This window comes from Stigmatopora argus, chromosome 21, assembly GCF_051989625.1.
Source record: "Stigmatopora argus isolate UIUO_Sarg chromosome 21, RoL_Sarg_1.0, whole genome shotgun sequence".
Classification (NCBI taxonomy): domain Eukaryota; kingdom Metazoa; phylum Chordata; class Actinopteri; order Syngnathiformes; family Syngnathidae; genus Stigmatopora; species Stigmatopora argus.
In genome coordinates this window covers 5,743,041-5,761,996 of record NC_135407.1, presented here as the reverse complement: position 1 = coordinate 5,761,996, position 18,956 = coordinate 5,743,041, and the positions used below count along the sequence as shown (strand labels likewise).

Here is an 18,956-nt window from a genome sequence, read left to right as displayed (position 1 = left end):
TCATTAAGCACATTGCTTTCCATCCAATAAAAGTGTCAGTTGGTATATACAGTTTCCATGTAAAAGAACCCTCACAAATTTAGCAAAACACCCTTGTTGGTAAAAAATGTTTGATAGTGACTCTACTGTTGTAAAAGGGCGTTTATTGATAATTATTTCCAAGGTTGTGGGTAGGAAGTTTGATCTAACCTGTTTGGGTCAATCCTCATTGATCTTAAAGGATTTATGTTTTGTGTTAAGTAAGGCTGAAGCTACTCGTGTTATTTCACTGCGTCGATAGAAAATACATTAACAATATCCAGTCGCTCGGAGCCCGCTATTAATTTCCCACGACCTGTCCCTACAGGGGCCGGATGATTGTTATAACCAATGAGGTGTATCCTCTTACCCCTCCCTGGGACCGAGTGCCGCTCCCAAGCCAATCGATGGCCACTGAGTTCCAAAAGGAAAGGTAGGGAGGTACTCGGGTAAACATGGCTGCTTAGAAAAAAGACCCACTCCGTCGCAGCTCCAGTGACAATGTTACCTTAGCCCCAAAGATTTGCCGTCTAACTAACACTGAGGCCTTGTCCCGTCGTGTGGAGACATGGGACACCGTCCTTGAATCTGGGAAGTTAACGGGGGGATGTCTTACCGACAGGAAAAGCACCAATTGATGACTCAAAACCAGTCTGTTAAATTTATATTTAACTATTCATAAATCTAGGGATGTCCTGATCACCTACTTTTGATCCGATACCTCGTAAATGTCTTGAAGTGGGAAAAGTAGTACGTTTATTACCCCGCAATTTGTACTATATAGAAATCCAACATTTAATCCATAAAGAGGGCTATTGGCAAGAGATTTTTTTTTGCAAATCTGTTTTGCAGGACAAAATAATTGTTGGTTGTCATAAATTAACTTAAATTAAAAAAAGTCTAATTGAGTTTATAATGTTTATTGGTCAATGCAAGAAACACACAAGAAATTTGTCTCCAAATACAACAAAACAATTATAAGTAACACTGCTGAGCATGAAAATGAACATAAACAATCTCAGTAGAGGGTTTTTTTCCAGAAGAATCTTTATAATGTAAATAATCTACTATGTACAAATTTGTTTACTTCTGTGCTATGGTTGTTAGCTTCTATATTGCAGGAAATACGGCTAAATTCATACAAGGACATAGTCATTAGTCCACAATAGTGTAACTGATCTTAGTAATTATTGGACCTACCGATGCGTCGGTGAGTTGAGTGAGGGATAGTGGTAATATGACCTTTTAACCTTGGCATGTCAATACAAGACGGAGCCTTTGGAAAAAAGACACTGGGGTGATTGACGATGTTTGCCTCGGCAAATGTCAACCGGAGGTCAATCCGCAACAGTTTACAGCAAAGGGCATCTTTCATCACATCATTGGTAGAATTTTAATCATTGGATTTAGTAGTTAGTATTGCAAAATTGTGTTTTAATTTTGCTTGCATGTTTTTTTTTTGGTTACTTGACACAGCTTTTGTTTTTGGCCTGTTAAATTATATTTGAAGTGATTAAAGGCCATCATTGAGTGGACCTGACGGCTCTAATGGAGAGCAGAAAGTGGTCGTCCAGGCCTAACAGACAGCTGTCAAGTCCATTATTCTTTGGACTGGTTGAGTTAAAAAGAAAAAGAAATACAAAAAAAGGGACAGATTTCTCGTGATATGGAGTAACAGCAAATTCTAATCATTTTGGCACCATACTGACCAAGAATGCCTTTCAACAATGGTTTAAATTGAAATTGCTGTTTTGCTTACAGAATATAACGTGCGAAACAAATTTAGAATCAAAATTACCCAACAAGGCGCCCTAGTGGTTAGCGCGTCGGCCTCACAGTTCTGGGGTCAAGGGTTCTCTCTGGGCTTGTGTGGGTTTTCTTCAGGTACTCCAGGATCCTCCCACATTCTAAAAACATGGATTACTACGCTAGCTGGTTGAACTCTCAAATTTGCCCCTAGCTCTGATTGGTTGTCCTTCTCGTTGTGCCATGCGATTGTCTGGCGGGGGCCCGTAGTTAACTGGGAGAGGCTCCGACACCCCCAGGGACATTGTGAGGATAAGCGCTTCAGAAAATGTAACATCTGTCTCACTGGTAAAAAGACAAGATTGTATTTTTTTGGTCATGGGAGAGGTCAAATAAACACTTTGGCAAGTAGATTGCTGAAAGTATGTTCAATAATCCTCTGACAATTTTATAAAAAAGCTCCTTTTATGCCACTTTTGTCTTTTTGCTTATGCCCTTCACACCTTTGATGTATTAGACACACTTTGCGCCAAGTTTGCTTGGTCTTATTGCGTGACCTTGCTAGAACCACTGGGTGCCATTGATTTGTTTACCTGTGCACCGCTGACAGTTCCTCATTAGGTTTCTTTTGCACAACGTTTCCCGGGCAGGAGACGAAAGTGTGTGCACGTCAAAGGCGGCCATGCGTGATCAATGTAACTGATGGATGGGTCTTGGCAGTATAATTGTGTTGAATAGATTCTTAATGGCACCATTTAGTAGCCACAACATGCGGTTAGTGACTTTGGAGAGAAAAAAAAACATTGCATGTTTCACTGAAGGAGAGGAAATGGCTATTACCAAAGTATAGTGTTTTAGAGGCTTTACACATTCCAATTTTATGCACTATATCCAGCATAGTGTATAATAGTATAAACACATTACAGTGCATTTCACTACCCTTTAACAGCTCTTTCACTACTTCTATATTCTACAATTCAAGATATATAAAAAAAAATCTGTAATAAAATAGCTTCAAGCACACGCAAAAAAAACAACCAAAAAATCCCCTCTCCAAAAAAAATGAAATTTATGAGTCAGTAAGTTAAATCTACATAACAGTGGGACGTTACCACACTTCATATTAATATTTACAGTATTGTAGTGTAAATGTTGCTGTATAATTTGACACATATCTTTCCAGAAATGGCCACTAAGGGGCAGTGTTGTCACTCAGCTCACACCGCTGCTTAACCATGCAGAAGAGCCACTTGTGTGTTTAAAAGCATCTCTATTCTTATTTTGCATCCCAGAATTCAACAACAGCTGCATGAACATCATAATCACACCTTTGTTTTGCTTCTCCTCTACACTTATACGCTCCAGAACTGATTGGCCACCTGAGATTTGCAAGTTCGAGAGTTAAAAGTGAAGTGACATCCAATGAAAAGCTCAATGAGACCGTTCCAGTCATGCAGAATCTCTGACGTATCACAGTAAGGACAACTTGACATATTTTATTGGGATGCAAAAAGGTTTAAAAGCCCAGCTTTTTAAAGTTGAAAATTAGACTCTGGTGTAAAAGCCCACTATTATTCTTCCCCGCCACCTTCCTGACAGGACATTCCTCATGGGTTCTCTTTGCACTGCTGCTTCTGGCCTTGTAGGACTTAAATAGAAATATCTTGAGGATGCAGGGTGGGGCTTTGATCAGAGCCTTAGATGACAACGGTGCTAAGAATTTTTTTATTTTTATGAAGACAGGGTGCAACAGATGGCAAGCATATCTATAAATAAAGTGCTCCCCTGCAATGGAGATTAGTACATTTGAGCTGGTTTTTAATGGTCTCCGGGAGAGATTAAAAAGTAAGCTGATTCATAATGCGCCTCTCTTTGCGGTGAATCACTCAAATACCCAAGAGGGAAGTGAGGGGAGAGTGGGGAAATATTCTCTAAGACGAGAAGTTACATGGATAAAGAGGAGCATGTCTCCTGGTGGCACCACTTTCATTAATCAAGCACTCTTAGCACTAGAACGTATTTATTAGAGGAATTTTAGAGCTCTTCTGAGTTCCATTCAAAGGAATTTTCCTAATAGATAACAAACGAATGAAGAAAAAAAAGGACTAGCCGTCTACCATATCCTATTGTATAAAAACAGCACACATTTCTATCTTGGTTTTCACCTCGTGTGTCACATATTCTGCCAGTAATTGAATTTTATGAAAAGATAAGTCTCAATTACGTAACTGGGGTTGATCAGCCTACAGATACTGTAGGCCTGGTATATCCACCCACCTGGGAATACATCAGCATCCTCCACAAATATTGACGGGATTCTTATCTCTTTTCCACACTGTAACACATAATAAGTAGTATTGTCTGTATATGAATTTCCGAAAAGACATTTGTTTGCATAAAAGACACGTTGACACTTCTCACATACTAAGTCGTGACATTGCGGCTTCATTGTAAAACAAACACATTGACTCCAAAACAATCTTAAATCATTATTTCCCCATTTCATTAATTCATAAACACGTCAGTGGGTGAAGTGTGCATGACCTGCGAGAAGGTGAGTGGATTCCCTGAGAACTATTGACATCATGTCCTTACAATTACAAACAATCAATGTTTTCAACAAGCTAACCGGACAATTAGAGCATGGGGGAGGCTTCTGCTTGTTAAATCTGAATAACACATTTTTATTTCTTCATGTGCTGGATACAAAAATGTTTTTGGCTATGTCTTAACAAATTCGGCTTGCAAAAGATGTATACTTTTTGGTGTAAACTGATTTTGATAAGTGATAAAGTAAATGAGCATTATGTTCATAATACATAAACTAGATTTAATCACCGTATGATGAATAGTATATTGAGCACTATTCAAGATACTATGGCTGGCCACCAATTCAAAGTGTCCCCATACTTGGCTGGGATAGTCTCCAGCACCCCCCGAGACCCGTGTGAAGATAAGCAATACAGAAAATGAATGAATTTGCACCTGCATGCTGAATAGAGCTTGGCAACGAATGAATTCCATTCGTATGTCGAGGTCCGAGCGCGATGCGTTTCAGCACGTTGGACAGCGCTCCCCTGCTCCGCCTCTGCCTCTCCCACTCGCTCCAATGAAAAGACGGCGTGCTTTTTGCCTCTGGATCTGTCAAGAGAGAAGCAAGGCACGCAGTCCGTCCACAAAATAACGGAAAGGGACGGAAGGGAACGGAGGAGAGACAGGCACAGCGGGTAAGACACGGCGAAGCTGCACTCGGATGGGATCAGTACATCAGCACCACAGCCCACAATTCAACCCACCTTGCGAATTTGCTTGTGTCTGTCTACGACCCAGCCCAGGACGGGAGGGAGGAAAGAACATGCTCTTGTAGCTTCAGACACCAGGGTCGTCTCCTCCCATCTGGACCACGCTTGCTGGAACCGTTTGAAGTGGACTCAAGTTTTCCTCCAAGTCCTCCCGAAGAGGTTTGTTTTTGGTCAGGAACGCCATGGGGAGCGAACAATACTTGCCGGAGCTTCAGGCGGAGAAGGAGACGTTGGATCCGGCTTTCCAACACTCTCTTCGGCTACTGGAGCAAGGTAAGGTTCGGATCTTCACCGCTTAAGTCATTCTACTGATTAGACAGGTAACATTCTATTCTAATTCTAAGCTTGCATCTTTATTTATTGCTGTTTCTGCAGAATACTGTCTTTGGTAAAATCAGATTGGTTCAATACAATTTTGCAGCACATAAAATACATTTTTCCTCCTAAGGATCCTATTGATTGATTGATGGGGTAACTAATCACATTCATGCTGACAGGCTGCCTCCTAAAAATAATATAAAGTCGATTAGTAGGTACAATTAAGTGTTATCTTAGGGTTGTTTTTTTGCGCACAAAAGTAACTTATGGTTTACCCACCTAACTTTTGTGTCAGTATATAGTGTTAATTGGATGTATATTCAGTCAATATTGGTGACCGGTTTAACCATGGAGTCTGCTTTTCAACTACAGTAAAGTCAGCAATTATCTGCTCAATATCACTTTGCCCCTAATGAGTAGAAAAAGAATAGAAATTGAATGAGTGGATGAACTCATGGTTTGCATAAAAGCATTTAAGGTTCAAACTTAGCCTCTTCAGTGCCACCACAATCTTTAAATATGGATTCAAGAGTCTAAACTGTCCCTGGTTTTGAAAGTAAAAACTGTGTACTGACCTATGGTGGCCTTTGACCGGGCTGTCAGCTGAGATAAGCTCCTTGACCTCCTGAACTTGTGACCTTGAACTCAGAGAGCCATAATCAAGATGCAGTAACATTCTTCATCGCAAAATTGTTTTGTGCAGATTTTTAGGAAGTATGTTGCACAGTTTGGAAGCATGGAAACAAAAAGCAGCTCAATTATTTGCTTCTGCTTCTGTAAACAAACAACATAGCCAAAAAAAAAAGCTTTACAGACCCAATAGTAAGATTTCCAAATCTATTCTAGTGACACTAGTTTTATTGTAGAAGTTTTTGGATTTTGTGATCTGGTCCTCTTTCTTCATCCCAATAAAACTTGAGGAACATCAGCTATAGAAAATGGATGTATTTTTTTTTTTTTTACATATAATATAAAAACTTAAGCATATTTCTATTTATAATGGCCACTATATGATGGAAATCTTACATTCAGAAGCATTCAACTCAAACAAAAATAACACTGTTGTGAAAATGCCAGTTTTAAATGGGACCTGGCAACCCATAAATTAGTCCATTGTTTTACCTGATTATAGCAGTCGCTAATTTACTTGGACGTAGCCCTGCGGAGGCAAACGTCCAGTGTAGACATTTGTTAAATTCTCTCGCTGGATGTATTCTCTTCTTTAAAAACAGAGCTGTGGAAGTATTTTTCCACATTTACTTCTAGGAATATTTCAATTTGAAGGCTCTACTGTAAGTTCTCCTCGCATAGAAGCTTTTCATCGAGTACGTCTGCTCCATTTCCGCCTACGCTGAACAACATGGCAAGCCTAAGAATTAATCCGTGGCATTTTATGATAAGCACAAGTTGCTAGTAGAGAAAATGGTCAGAAAACAGTCTGCCACCACTCTAAAAGCCACAAATACTGTTATCTTGCTCATACACAGCAGATGGAACACACCACGCTTCTCCTGCCATCTTCCTGATGAGTTTTCAAGTTGATTATGCCTTTGGCGAAAGTAATGGCAGTTACCCTGTAGAAACGGGGAACATAATGTTATTCCAGGTCCGGAGAGAGCTCTTTTCAGACCAAATCAAGAGCGTATTATGCATGAGAAACCCAGCGTTGCTTTGATAGTGTGGTCCCCGTGCAATACTCTTTTCCCGCAAGAGCTTTAACTTGTGTCCCTTTAACAAGCCTCAGACGGGTGGCGGGGTTGATATTTGAAGTCACAGGAATTTGTATAGGAATAAAAAAAATAAAAAAAGACTTTAAAATGGGGGAAGATGAATTTCATGGCTTGGTGTAAAGTTCTGCTGGAGAACAGTTTGGGGTCTTGTTAATCACTTTTATAGTTTGTTATGTTTCGGTTTCTTTCGTAAAAAAAAGTATTTAATTAAGGTTGTAAATGGATTTTTGCTGTTCAGATTAAATTCCATGTAAAGGCACCAGAAATGAATATGTTGACCAAAACTGAGTCAAAAAGTCATCCATCCAATTCGCGTCTACGATTTGGCAACATGGAATAAATCTAATCTGAATACTAACAAACCAAATTTGGAGTCAAACCCACCCAAAGGGTGCTTGAGCAAAAACAAAAGAAAAGTTTGTTGTTGTCATAAGATTTACTTTTAATAAGATATTCCACGGGAAGCAATCAGCGCGTCGTACTTAGCAAACTTTTCAGCTCACGTGCCCTCAAACCAAAATGCAAAACAAAACAACAGCTTCTCCTAATCTCTCAAAAGTGCCAGTTTTAGGATAAGTATCCTCGTCTTCGTGTTTGGAAACGATGCCTCCTTGTTAATTTATACGTTCCCACCTCATCAAGAGAGCAGCGGGGTATTTTTAGCCACGCTTGAGTTTGGCCTCAAGTGAGAGCACTTTCTGGGTTCCGATGCCCACAAGTGAGTGAAAATCAGCTTTGGAAAGGGATCAAAGGAAAGAGATAGCGATTGGTCGAGGGAGAAACACTACTGGCTGGCGATAATGATCTTCCGATCGCTGGGTAGCCGCGCAGCGAGCGGTCCCGAGTCGTCCCCGCCGGGCCGCCGACCGGAGACTCGACCCCCTGCCTCGTGTTGTGAACTTGCTGTAAGAGAGCAGAAGGGGGGAACGCCGGCCGGCTGCTTTGCATTCAGACGAGCCCGAGTGTTTGCATAGCGTTTTGCCTCGCTTGGATCCAGGAGGGAAATGTAGGCCAGGAACGGCAGGCGGCTGCGAAAACCAAACAGCGACTCTTTCACGCTGCTAAAGATGTGCTTCAAACGAGATGGAAATTGGAATTGGAAGTGACGCCACATTGTAAAACAAGTAGCTGCCGTCCCACGATCCGATCTATTCTATGCAAGTGTGTGTTTAGTCTGTATTCGAGTGTGTACGAGTGGTCAACTGACACACTGCTTTTCTACAAAAATACTTGATAGGTTCATTAATAGATATACTTTAATATAAGAAAGACATCGGAGCACATAATCCAGCGTTATCTTGCAAGTGAGAATCAATCCTGACTCGTCCTCGTCACAGATCATTCTAAAGAAAAGCGGTGGGCCAGATTTGGCCCACGGGCCGCCACTTTGACACATGTGCATTAGGCGTACCTGTCGAATTGTTGCCTCAATCTACTACATTTCAAATTTGTTCCCTTATCCTCTAACATTTTTCTAATGATTTAAAAAAAGTTATTTTATTGCTAGTAGTCCTTAACTCATTAACTGTCACTGAGAATTAGATACTCAAATTCAAATTGATTTGACCGCTTGTGAATTTTAATGAAAGGTGTTTGAATTTTATGTTGCGTTGAGTACAAAAGCCCCCAAAAATAGATTGACCATTGGACGTGACATAATCCAGGTAATAGTCAAGTAGCACAAGATTACAATGGCAACCAAATAGCGCAGCACTAATGTCATACATGATTTAATCACTGTTATTACTGATGGCTACCCTAACTTGCTTTAAAAGGCAGGAGTGGCCTAATGGTGTTACTTTGTCATTTTTGACAGCCTGGGAATTTATTATTAATAAAAAAGAAAATTTTTCTCCCATGTGGAAATCAAAGAAATGCACTGTACAACTAACAAGTAGTTTTAAAAATGACAGGTTGCTACGTCAGATTTCACATTTTTATTACGATAACTTTTAAGAAAAATCTCTCTGCCAAGGACTTTTTATCCAAAAAAAGAGCTTTAAACATTATCTTTGGAAAATGAGACTGCCTAAAACGACCTCTTTTATTTCGGCTCCACTGGGAAAAGAAACAATCTTGACACGAATAGTGAATTTATCCATATTTGTCTGTTATTTGACTTTGGAAAATGTCTTGAGCTTCTTGCGTGGACCAGCGTTTTTCCTTCCTTCACATCTTGGTTCCAGCCTTTTTTTGTGTGGCTGGCACGTCTATGGGGAGGATTGCACTGGATTAGCTTCTCCGCCTCCCCAACTGATCCCATCCATTTTGTGTAATCCAACTCAATTTAATTATGTTTATCGTTCCACCTCGGCGGCGCGGTGGCGCTACGGTGTGGCGGCGGTGCGCCTCGGCCAAGATAAGCCGGCGTCCTACGGCTCCCTGAGCCTGTTGCTTTCTAAACAGATGCTCCGAAGTCACCTACGTACGCTCGCTAAATTGTTTACGCTTGCAAACATCCATTGACACCGATAAGGATAACCGAGGGTTAAGATCATAACCTGGCATGTTTGTATTTTGGGAATTGGCTCGGTTTTGTAGGCCTTTTTGTCATACCTTTTTTAAATATGATTTCAAAACTCAATATGGGAATTAGCAGGGGTGGATCTAGAAAATATTTATGGCGGGGGCAGAAACTTTTTAAGGGCTGCTAAGCCACCCTGGTTGAGCCACTAGCCCACGTGTCAAAGTGGCGGCCCGGGGGCCAAATCTGTCCCGCCGCATCATTTTGTGTGGCCCGGGAAAGTAAATCATGAGTGTTGACTTTCTGTTTTAGGATCAAATGAAAATGAAGAGTATAGATGTATATTAAATTTCCTGATTTTCCCCCTTTTAAATCAATAATTGTCATTTTTTAATCCATTTTTCTGTGTTTTTAGTTCAAAAATCATTTTGTAAAATCTAGAAATATATATAAAAAAAGCTAAAATAAACATTGTTTTAGATCTATAAGAAACTGAATATTCAGGGCTTTTAATCCAGTTCTTTTAATCCATTTATAAAAAAAGAAATCTAAATATTATATCTAAAATGGTCCGGCCCACGTGAAATCAAGTTGACGTTAAAGCGGCCCGCGAACCAACCCGACCGAGTCTGACACCCTTCCACTAGCCCGACAAGACCTTTACTACGTTACATTGTGTTTCCCTTCTCTGATACTAAAAACTAATCGTGCAGGCTTTTTAAAGGACATCTACCCTCTTTTTAACGTGTCGAACGGCTATTCAAACCATTAAATCCGTCTGCCCTGGCGAGCACAATATGTTCTAATTTTTGTGAGGATCTGCTTAACAAAAACTGTTGATGAGATATGACTTTTATGCATTTCCGAGCAAACAACACAAACAGATGCGCACCGTTGCCATGTTAACAGTCGGCGCTGGTAGCGATTGGCTGTAAAACATTCATTAAGTCTTACAGCGGAACGATAAACAAGAGGTCAGATCAGAAAATGGGCGCCGTAACAAGCGTGCCGTGCACTCTTTCCCTGCCGCAATTACTATAACCGTCGTCAGTTTGACACTCCAATCGGCGGCTCATACGTTTTTCTCCACGTTAAGCTCGGTGGCACGGCTCGTTAAAGTTGCGCCGAAGCTTTGCCCACGAAATGTCTCGTTAAAAAAAAGAAAGAAAAAGGCGCATCTCTGCTTGCTCGTTAAAATTCGAGGAGCAGACACATCGTTAGTTACTGTGGTACCCCACACGTGCATTTTAAGGAGATTACACAGGCTTCCTCGCAAAATCCATTATTTTGCATCTTGCTGCGTGAAGTGCATCACTTAAATGAGATGAAATTGAACTAAAATAACGAAAATATCAAAAAGGGGAATTTTCCAAAAGTTAAACTAAGTTCATGTCATACATTACCTGAGTACGTGAAGCACTTATTCACAGCTGAGTTCAGTGTTGAGCATCAAAAGTGTTTTCAGAGCTGTAAAAGAGGAAAACATTAGAATACTAAAAGTATTTGGAGAATAGTGTTCATTTACAAAATGGATTGAATACGTTTGATCATAAATCAAGACCAGGGATAGAGATGTGATGTAATTTGCTTGGTTTAGAATGGGGTTAATGAACAATAATTAGTTCATTTAATATAGATATACGTATAATAAATGTTTTGGTTCTATAGTTCTTTGAAATTGAAAGAACTGTGCTATTCCAATGCAGATAATAATTGAAAATATCTTCTCGGATGGAAGCTAGATTAGATTAACCTTTATTCATATTGGGAAAATTCAGTTTGTAGCACTAGCAAGCGCAGACGCGTGTCTTGTTGTGCCTCTTGAGTCAACAAACTAGTTATGACTGTCGCAAGATATCTATTGTGGCAGACACACGCATATGCCCTAATTATACCAGTCCTTTTTTTATTGAAGTTGAGGAAGAACTTGTCAGTTTGAGGCGCTGCGTCCTATTTACTCAATTGGAAGATGAAAAGTGGGGTCACTTTTTGACTGGATGCCATTATTGTTTTCACAATGCCTCAAACCGGCAGAATAAAACAGAAAGTGGCTTACAAACATTAAAAAACATTCACATAGGTGTGGTGGATATTCCATATGAAAGAAAACAGAAGAATGCAAAAACCAAACTTATTTTTGCCCACTGTAAAGAACCGTTCTTGCCTTATCTCGAACGAACGATTCCACATTCGAGGCCTTGACATCTTTCCATTGATTTTTTTTTCTCCTTTTCAGCAAGGCACAACATTTCAGTCACTTTGGCTGACAGTTATGAAATTAGAACCACCCCGTTCCTCCTCCTCCCAACTTGAAGAACTTCTAGCTATTTATCAGACACCTCGTTCATTAGAGATCGAATCGCGAGTATCGGCGCTCGGCTCTCGTGTGTCATGAGTAATACACGTGAGGCAGAAATGAGTGTAATTACAGCAGGCGTCGCAAGTCAACACTCTAAATGTGTCGATGAGAGGCTGCGGGAGGTGAATGGATAGAAATCAACTTTATGGATCTGTGGTTCGTGCCCGCTCCCCCAGCGGAGAGCTGAGGTTTTAATTGCTGTCTGACCAGGATTGGTCTGATGTGAAGATGGACCATCTTGATAAAAGTTGTATTGTTGTATTGACGGCTGATAAGCACGCAAGCAGATGCGCTTTTTTTGGGAGGTCTTGTTCGAAATTTGACCAAAATGTGATTGTACACGTCCAATTGTCCAATTGTAAGAACATCCTCATGTCTCATTAGTAAAAGGCAAACAACATCACACGAAGGTGACCTTCTGGAAATGTGTTAAAATGACACGCTCGACCTTTTGCTACTCCACTTCCATTCGGGGAATCCGCATGACTGCAGGACACGTTGCTCCATACGTGTCATTGATCTCATTGTCAGAAGTACACGGCCCCCCTCTCGCGTTCCCGCGGTCACACGGCAAGGGGTAATTGTCAACTTGCCAGGAAGTCACTTTTCGAGGCCACCTCACATTCAATCCTAGAACCGATTCCTTCAGAGGCGCTGTGGTCATCCAATCTTCATTCTTGTCCAGACAAAGCTTTATCATTTGGCACATCACATCTTCTCCTGGATGTTCCAAAGAGTGAATTCTGCCTGGAACTACAATCAGTAGTTATCTGTGTGGGGCTTACAGAAAATGATTTTTATCATCTTGAAAAATAGAAGCCACCAAGCATGCCGAAAAATAAAAAATGAATGTTACACGCAGTATTTCATGCAAAAAAACAACAACAACATCCTGAGAATAGACCCATTGCATCTCCTTTTGCATAGCATCCATTTTCCAGATTTATATTTGGCAAAAATAACATTCAAAAATAGCCTTTATATAAAATCTGAGGCAATTTTGACCACACGTCATGGGTTTAAATATGTTGTACTTAAGATAAAAATATTTTCATGCCAACACATCAACCTGCCTTCTAGAGAATATGCTAATATGCATATTAAACACCTTTAAAAACCTCTTTCAGGCTTATTACAAAACAGATAAAAGAGTGTGACTAACATAATCGCGGTTAATTATGGAAACACCTTGCAAAACGCCTCAGTATTTTCGCTTTTAGTCCACGTTGCTTTATTCCCGCAACCATCATTAACAGATGCAGATTTTGATGCAAAAAAATCTCACTTGGACATAAACATAAAGCGTATTATTCATTAGCAGGGCTACCTACTGTTCTTTTCGCAGATCGCAAATAACCCCCACGGGCAAGTAGCCGCTGTCTGCCTCATTATCATATTTATTTAAAGTATCATATGACCCATTTGGTTCCAACACGGGATCCTCTTGTCATGATTGAATGGTCGCGTACTTAAGAGCGGTCTCCCCGGAGATACTGCTGTGCATAATGGGAGCATTACTATTAAACATAATCTTAGCTCCGTCCTTGCCAATGCAATGAAGGGAAACCCCTCCAAACTAAGCACTGTTTGCCGTCAAAGAGCGGAATTTCTGTAATAATTGGTTTAAAATACATCACGGATATGGTTTTGTGGTGTATATTAGGACGTATTTTGGAACATAAAATGGCTGATTATTGTTTTACGAATGAAGGAGTCAGATCCTACCATTTGCGATCAGTTTAATGGCGTGTATCTGATGAAAACATGGAAAAATCAATCCTGTATCCACCGTAATAGCCGTATATGTCACTAAATATACTGTAGTTGTGTTGGCAAGATGAATAGCAATCCAACTGTCAGGTTCAGCGTTGAGATAATGAATGGTTTTTCTGCATGTGTTTCTTTCAACCAGTCAAAAGCTTGCCTGTATTGATCCGCCTCTTGGAAAAATGGTGGACATTTATATTCCATTGGAACGGATGCAAAAACACCGTCGCCTATCATTGACTTGTTGCGACACAAGGTCTCCACTTGATCCTTCGCTCGATCCCGAGAGTTAGGTCATCTCCTATTTTTTTTTCCTCAAAACAGAAAATGTGAATGTTGTTACATGATCCACCTCATGACCTTTGCAAGTTTCTGCATTTAAGAAATCTTTATCAATAAGTGCTGGATGGAGCGGTTTGAAAGATTTTCAATACAAGAGATGACACGCGATCCCTTAAAAAAAAACTTCTCTATAGGAGTGATTTCTAAACCGGGGATGGAATTATCTATCAAAATATCAAACTCTAATTTTACTTACGACTATTTCCAGTAGGTAGCAAGTCATTCTCTTTTCCACTGCCCCTTCAATCCATCGTTTTAGAAACGGTCACAGATTTGCAATTGGGTCGTTTCAGGTATTGGCGTTTCAGGTCTGTTGCGATGTTGACATTTTGGTGGTGAAATGCTACCTATTCTAAAATAGCAAGGACACTTCAGCACCGGGCGACGTCTGTCCTACAGCGTTGCCGTTTAGCTTCAACGCGGAAGGTTTCATTACCCCCGCATGAGTTAGAAGGCCGGGAGCTACGAGCTGATACTTGAACGGAGACATAATTAATGAGTCGTTCGTCTCGCCCCCCTCCGAGCGCAATTCTGTTCCGCATCTCCTCGCAAAAAGAATTGTGGCTCCCGAGGTTGCCGCCGCAACCGCGATAACAAGTTTGCATTAATGAACGATATGAGAAAAGGAACCAACTAGCTGTGCCCAGTATGAATAATTTGTGCCACTTTTCCTTCATGGGAAAGCTGCAAACTTCAGATACTGGCAATAATGACCAGAGCCACCATGCTGGATTCAAATCATCCGTTAAGATGAACGGTTGTTGAAATTTGCAAATCAGACTAGACATTAGTTTTTGGGAAAACTGGCCAATGGAAAATGCTATTGGCCAAAAAGCATCTATTTTATTTCCAGGCTTTTTAATGAAAATATTCACAAGTTGGAAAGTGGATGTTAGGATGATTGACAACTCTAAATTGAGAAATCAGAAAATTGCAAAACTTGTATAATGAAAAGATCCATCCAATCCTCCAAGGATGGACCTCAAGAGGAGTAGACATTGATTTGGCAGCACTCACAGACAAAAATAGTTTTTTCTTTCTTGATGCTGGATGGTTTTGAATGAACTTGGATGTCATAAGCCAGCAAAAAATGCAGCTTTTAATAGAATACAAATGAGGATTTTTTTCATCAACTTGACGTGTTGTAATGATTTTAACAATAACAAAAATAAGAATAATATGTTTTGACATGAGAGTGCACTAGAGTGACTGGGGTGATTTTATTGTGTCACCAGTTGTTAGATATTTAATATGCAATAATATGTTTTCTTCCCTCTATTGCACAACAAAAAGGAGGATTGTATTGTCTTGCCTGATAATATGATTAGATCATCGTTTACATCATTATTTTTTGGCCTGATTTGTAAAGTGAGGAAAGAATAAACTTGCATAGATATTTGCAAGCCTGATCTAAAAAAATATTTTCAAATATTATGATATTCACCCCACAAAGTCAATATTATATGAACACATGCAATCAGTCATCTTAGTGGCCATAAAGTCTTCATTTTTCATGTTACAGAAGGTAGAAAAGACACGATAAATAACCTCATTATCTTTTCGGTTGGTATTGATTAGATTGTGAAAAAGATGTTTTCAGCAAGTTTCACAATACGACAATTCCAATTGGCTGCTGCACAGTTAGCAACACGTAATGCGAGTATGACCTTTCGCTGGTGAAATTCCATTATCACTTAGCTGCAGTTGGCACGTGGATGCTTTAAAACCTCATTTTGCACCTAGGCGAGACAGCGCTAATTCATTGCCCCACCCCACACCATTCTATTCCTGCCCTCGTTCAATGGCCCAGATGTTTCGGTGCAGATTGAAAAAAAATGGCAGTTAACCTGATAAAATGGCTTTTGAGGAGCGCTGCAAAGTACCAAACTCCCACCCTTGAGAAATGGACGCGGGGAGCCTGGTGCCTTTTCCATTTGATGGCTGCGTTGCTAATGATGCGGCGGTGATGCTTGGGGGCGTCGCACATGTCGCTGCTATGGTGTGAGAGAGGATTCTCACTTTCCGATGACACGGAGTCACATCTTTGGTGTGAACTGTCAGCCCGAAGACGCCATACACCACTCACTCACCCTCCTCCCCTCGCCGTCTCATTTTCACAGCCATATTTGCTCATATGCACGTCCCCGGTCGCTGGCCTGACATTGACAACGTTGTCAAAGATTACTGTCACGCCTTCGTACTCCCGGCGAGGGTGCCGGCCTACATCTCGAAAGGACACGGAAGGGGACGACGAGTGGCTAAGATGCTCCGAAACGGGAAAACAATCCTTGTTATTCTGATGTTTTCCTCCCTATTCCTCTTGTTATTCCACTTTATTGGATAACTTGATGGAAGCAACACGCCAGTGGGTGACGACGACGAGCAGGCGAATATGGTTCAAATGTTGACGTGACACTTCAATTTCCTCTCCGTCAGTCAGGGCAGCTGCTGGATCTGTCTTATTGCCTTACGAGACTGACAGCTACAGATGGAATTGGCTCTTGGATTCCGAGCAAAAATATGTGATTACTTGCATGAAAATACTTGCTTGGGAGCCGTTCGCGGGATAATAAAAAGGATCAACAAGTTATTTAGAGGAGAATTTAAGGGAGCCGAATGGACACGATAGGTAATGGGGAAATAATGTTGGTTTGTGAAATGCAATCTACTCTTGCAGACATGCATGACACGCTGCCTAGATGCACTTAAATTTAAGTTAAGGGCGTAAATACTAGTGATGTCCTGATCTGATACTGGGCGCCTGATTTTTTGGAGTAATTGACTCATTTTCTGGTTACATTATATTTTGCATTGTTTTCACTGGTCTAAAAATATGGGCAAAACATATCTTGCGAAAAATCAGATCGGAAGGCAATAAATCAGTATCGGACATCCCTAAGATAGACAATAAAATGGTCAAAACCAACCTTGTGTACTGTAAATCAATCCGAACAATCACGCCCACTATTTGCGCTCCACGCCCTTGGGGAGATTGACATCAAACCGAGGTGTCCTGGAGAGAATAGCCAGCGGTTCTGCTGAATCAACAGCCTCGCCGAGGACCGGAGTAGTCCATTAGCTTTACCTAGCACCTCTCGCCACAGGATCTCCAAAAGCACTAAATGAAGCCAGGCATATTTTCATCTTCCTGACAGCTTAGCGGGTAGCTGCAGCTGTGGGAGATGGAAGTCTGTGTCAGTCGGAATATTCTGCTGGAGTTCCCGTGGCCAGATTGCGATATCAATCATGCACAACTTAACTCGCTTTCGGCATAACTTTCCAAGTTCCTCGTGGTTATCTTTTCCAAAAAAAGACCCCTTAATAGCCAATGATTTCTTCACCACTATGCCTAAGTCTAGTCCACGCATAGTGTTGTCTATGCATTCATCTTCTGAACAGCTTATCCTCACCAGGGTCACGGGGGTGCTGGAGCCTATCCCGCCTAATGATGGGCAATAAGTGGCCTACACCCTGAATTGGTTGATTGATCAAGAAGAGGAACAATTGCTCGGTTTTTAGAGATGTCCCAAAATGATCTGGTATTTAAAATATACTTATTTTAAGTGTGAACTCATTGGCTGCCATTGACGGAGATAGACATTCAAAGCTATTTTGACCTCCCAGGCAAAACCTCATTCTAGCAAGTCATTCTTTTGCCCAGTACACGAATAGATGTTCAATTTTATACAGCTTTCCCCTGCCGATGATTTGGCCCTGCCTCGCTCATTCTTTCAATTCTCCATCTCAACCGATATCGTTTGGACTCCTGAGGAAGTTAGTTGGACCGGTGAAGGCGCAGGTGTGCGAGCCAAAGTGTCATCCCCTCTAGGAGGCACGGTCGATAATGAAACAGCGTGAGCGACGTAAAAAACTGGGCGAACTCCTTTTTCATTTCCTTAATCTCTGCCCGCAGGCTGGTCTAGTAACACCGAGTCATTATTTTCCCCTCCTCGATCACTCATATCGTCTCCTACGGGACTGGATTACACACAAAAGAAATCCATTGCACAAATAAAGAATGCTGTGTAATTTGATTACCTCAATGAAGCCGGTGGAAGAAAAAAAATCCCCTTGTTCAGCTTTTTGTTGAAAGGTTAATTGCAACTTGGAGCAGTTCTAACTGGACTTGATCAAACACAATGAGCCTTTCGTGCTCGCCCTACTAAACTATTTCTTGGCTTGTCTTGTCATAAAACTATTTCTTGAACTTTCTACATGTGGCGTACAACGTGTGGGAACCCTTAAGTGCATTGGAATTAGCATGCTGAGACTATCTCACCAGATAAGCACTTGCAATTGATTTGATCATGTGAAATGGCAGAGTGAAATAGAGTAGCTTTGTTCAAACATGGCAACCTGCTGCAAATTACCAGTGAGATCTGCTGACCAATCACAGATGGAGTATGAGATGCTTATTTTCCTTAATTACTGCCAATTAGTTAAGCATTAGTGCCATGGGTCAGGTTGCCCCAACATTAAAGCAGTCAATTTTTGCCTTTTAAATATAATTTCCAAATAACTCTCTTGCAAAATTTGAGATAATGGTAAAGTGTGTGTGACAATTAGATGCTCTAATTAAAGACCATTACAAAGAGAGCAGTGTGGGTATCATGCAAATACATGAATAATTTTATATTTTCTATTAGCTAATGAACTGACTGGCATTTTTTTGGTGTCCTATTGAACATTTTTAGCAATAATTGGATTTTGGAGGGTCCTTTTAGAGCACACGTTTGGATGTACTTTTTTTCTTAAACACAAAAACATTCATTCAAGCATAGATTTTGTAAATACGGTAGATTTTGAGTTCACAAGCCAGCACAGAGCTGTCAGTCATGATACCACAGCTACCTGCATTTAAACAAAAGGGTGTAAAGGCAGCTTGGACACCTAAATCCAATGCAATATTT

The 18,956-nt window shown here is 40.7% G+C and overlaps 1 protein-coding gene and 1 long non-coding RNA gene across 6 annotated transcripts in view; one reads left to right on the top strand and one right to left on the bottom strand.

Annotated features, from left to right (window-relative positions):
• Positions 1 to 1,240: 1,240 nt before the first annotated feature.
• On the bottom strand, positions 1,241 to 18,396 carry LOC144067209 (uncharacterized). Of its 3 annotated transcripts, none has more exons than XR_013297866.1 (7): positions 18,085 to 18,396; positions 17,132 to 17,219; positions 16,974 to 17,059; positions 12,531 to 12,717; positions 10,982 to 11,045; positions 4,750 to 6,958; positions 1,241 to 4,099 (listed from the first exon to the last, which is right to left on the bottom strand). It is a non-coding gene; the product is annotated as an uncharacterized LOC144067209 (long non-coding RNA). The 3 variants fall into 3 exon arrangements; XR_013297865.1 differs by having other exon boundaries at positions 12,531 to 12,690; XR_013297867.1 differs by lacking the exon at positions 12,531 to 12,717.
• khdrbs3 (KH domain containing, RNA binding, signal transduction associated 3) overlaps positions 4,810 to 18,956 on the top strand; it is a 53,530-nt gene continuing 39,383 nt past the window's right edge. The window contains exons 1-2 of one of the 3 annotated variants that reach the window (XM_077590768.1): positions 4,811 to 4,991; positions 5,095 to 5,339. In XM_077590768.1, coding sequence (XP_077446894.1) covers positions 5,249 to 5,339 — 91 coding nt within the window. In that variant the 5' untranslated portion in view covers positions 4,811 to 4,991; positions 5,095 to 5,248. Of the gene's footprint in view, positions 5,340 to 18,956 lie in introns of all 3 variants that reach the window. The other 2 variants (XR_013297864.1, XM_077590767.1) reach the window with 2 other exon arrangements.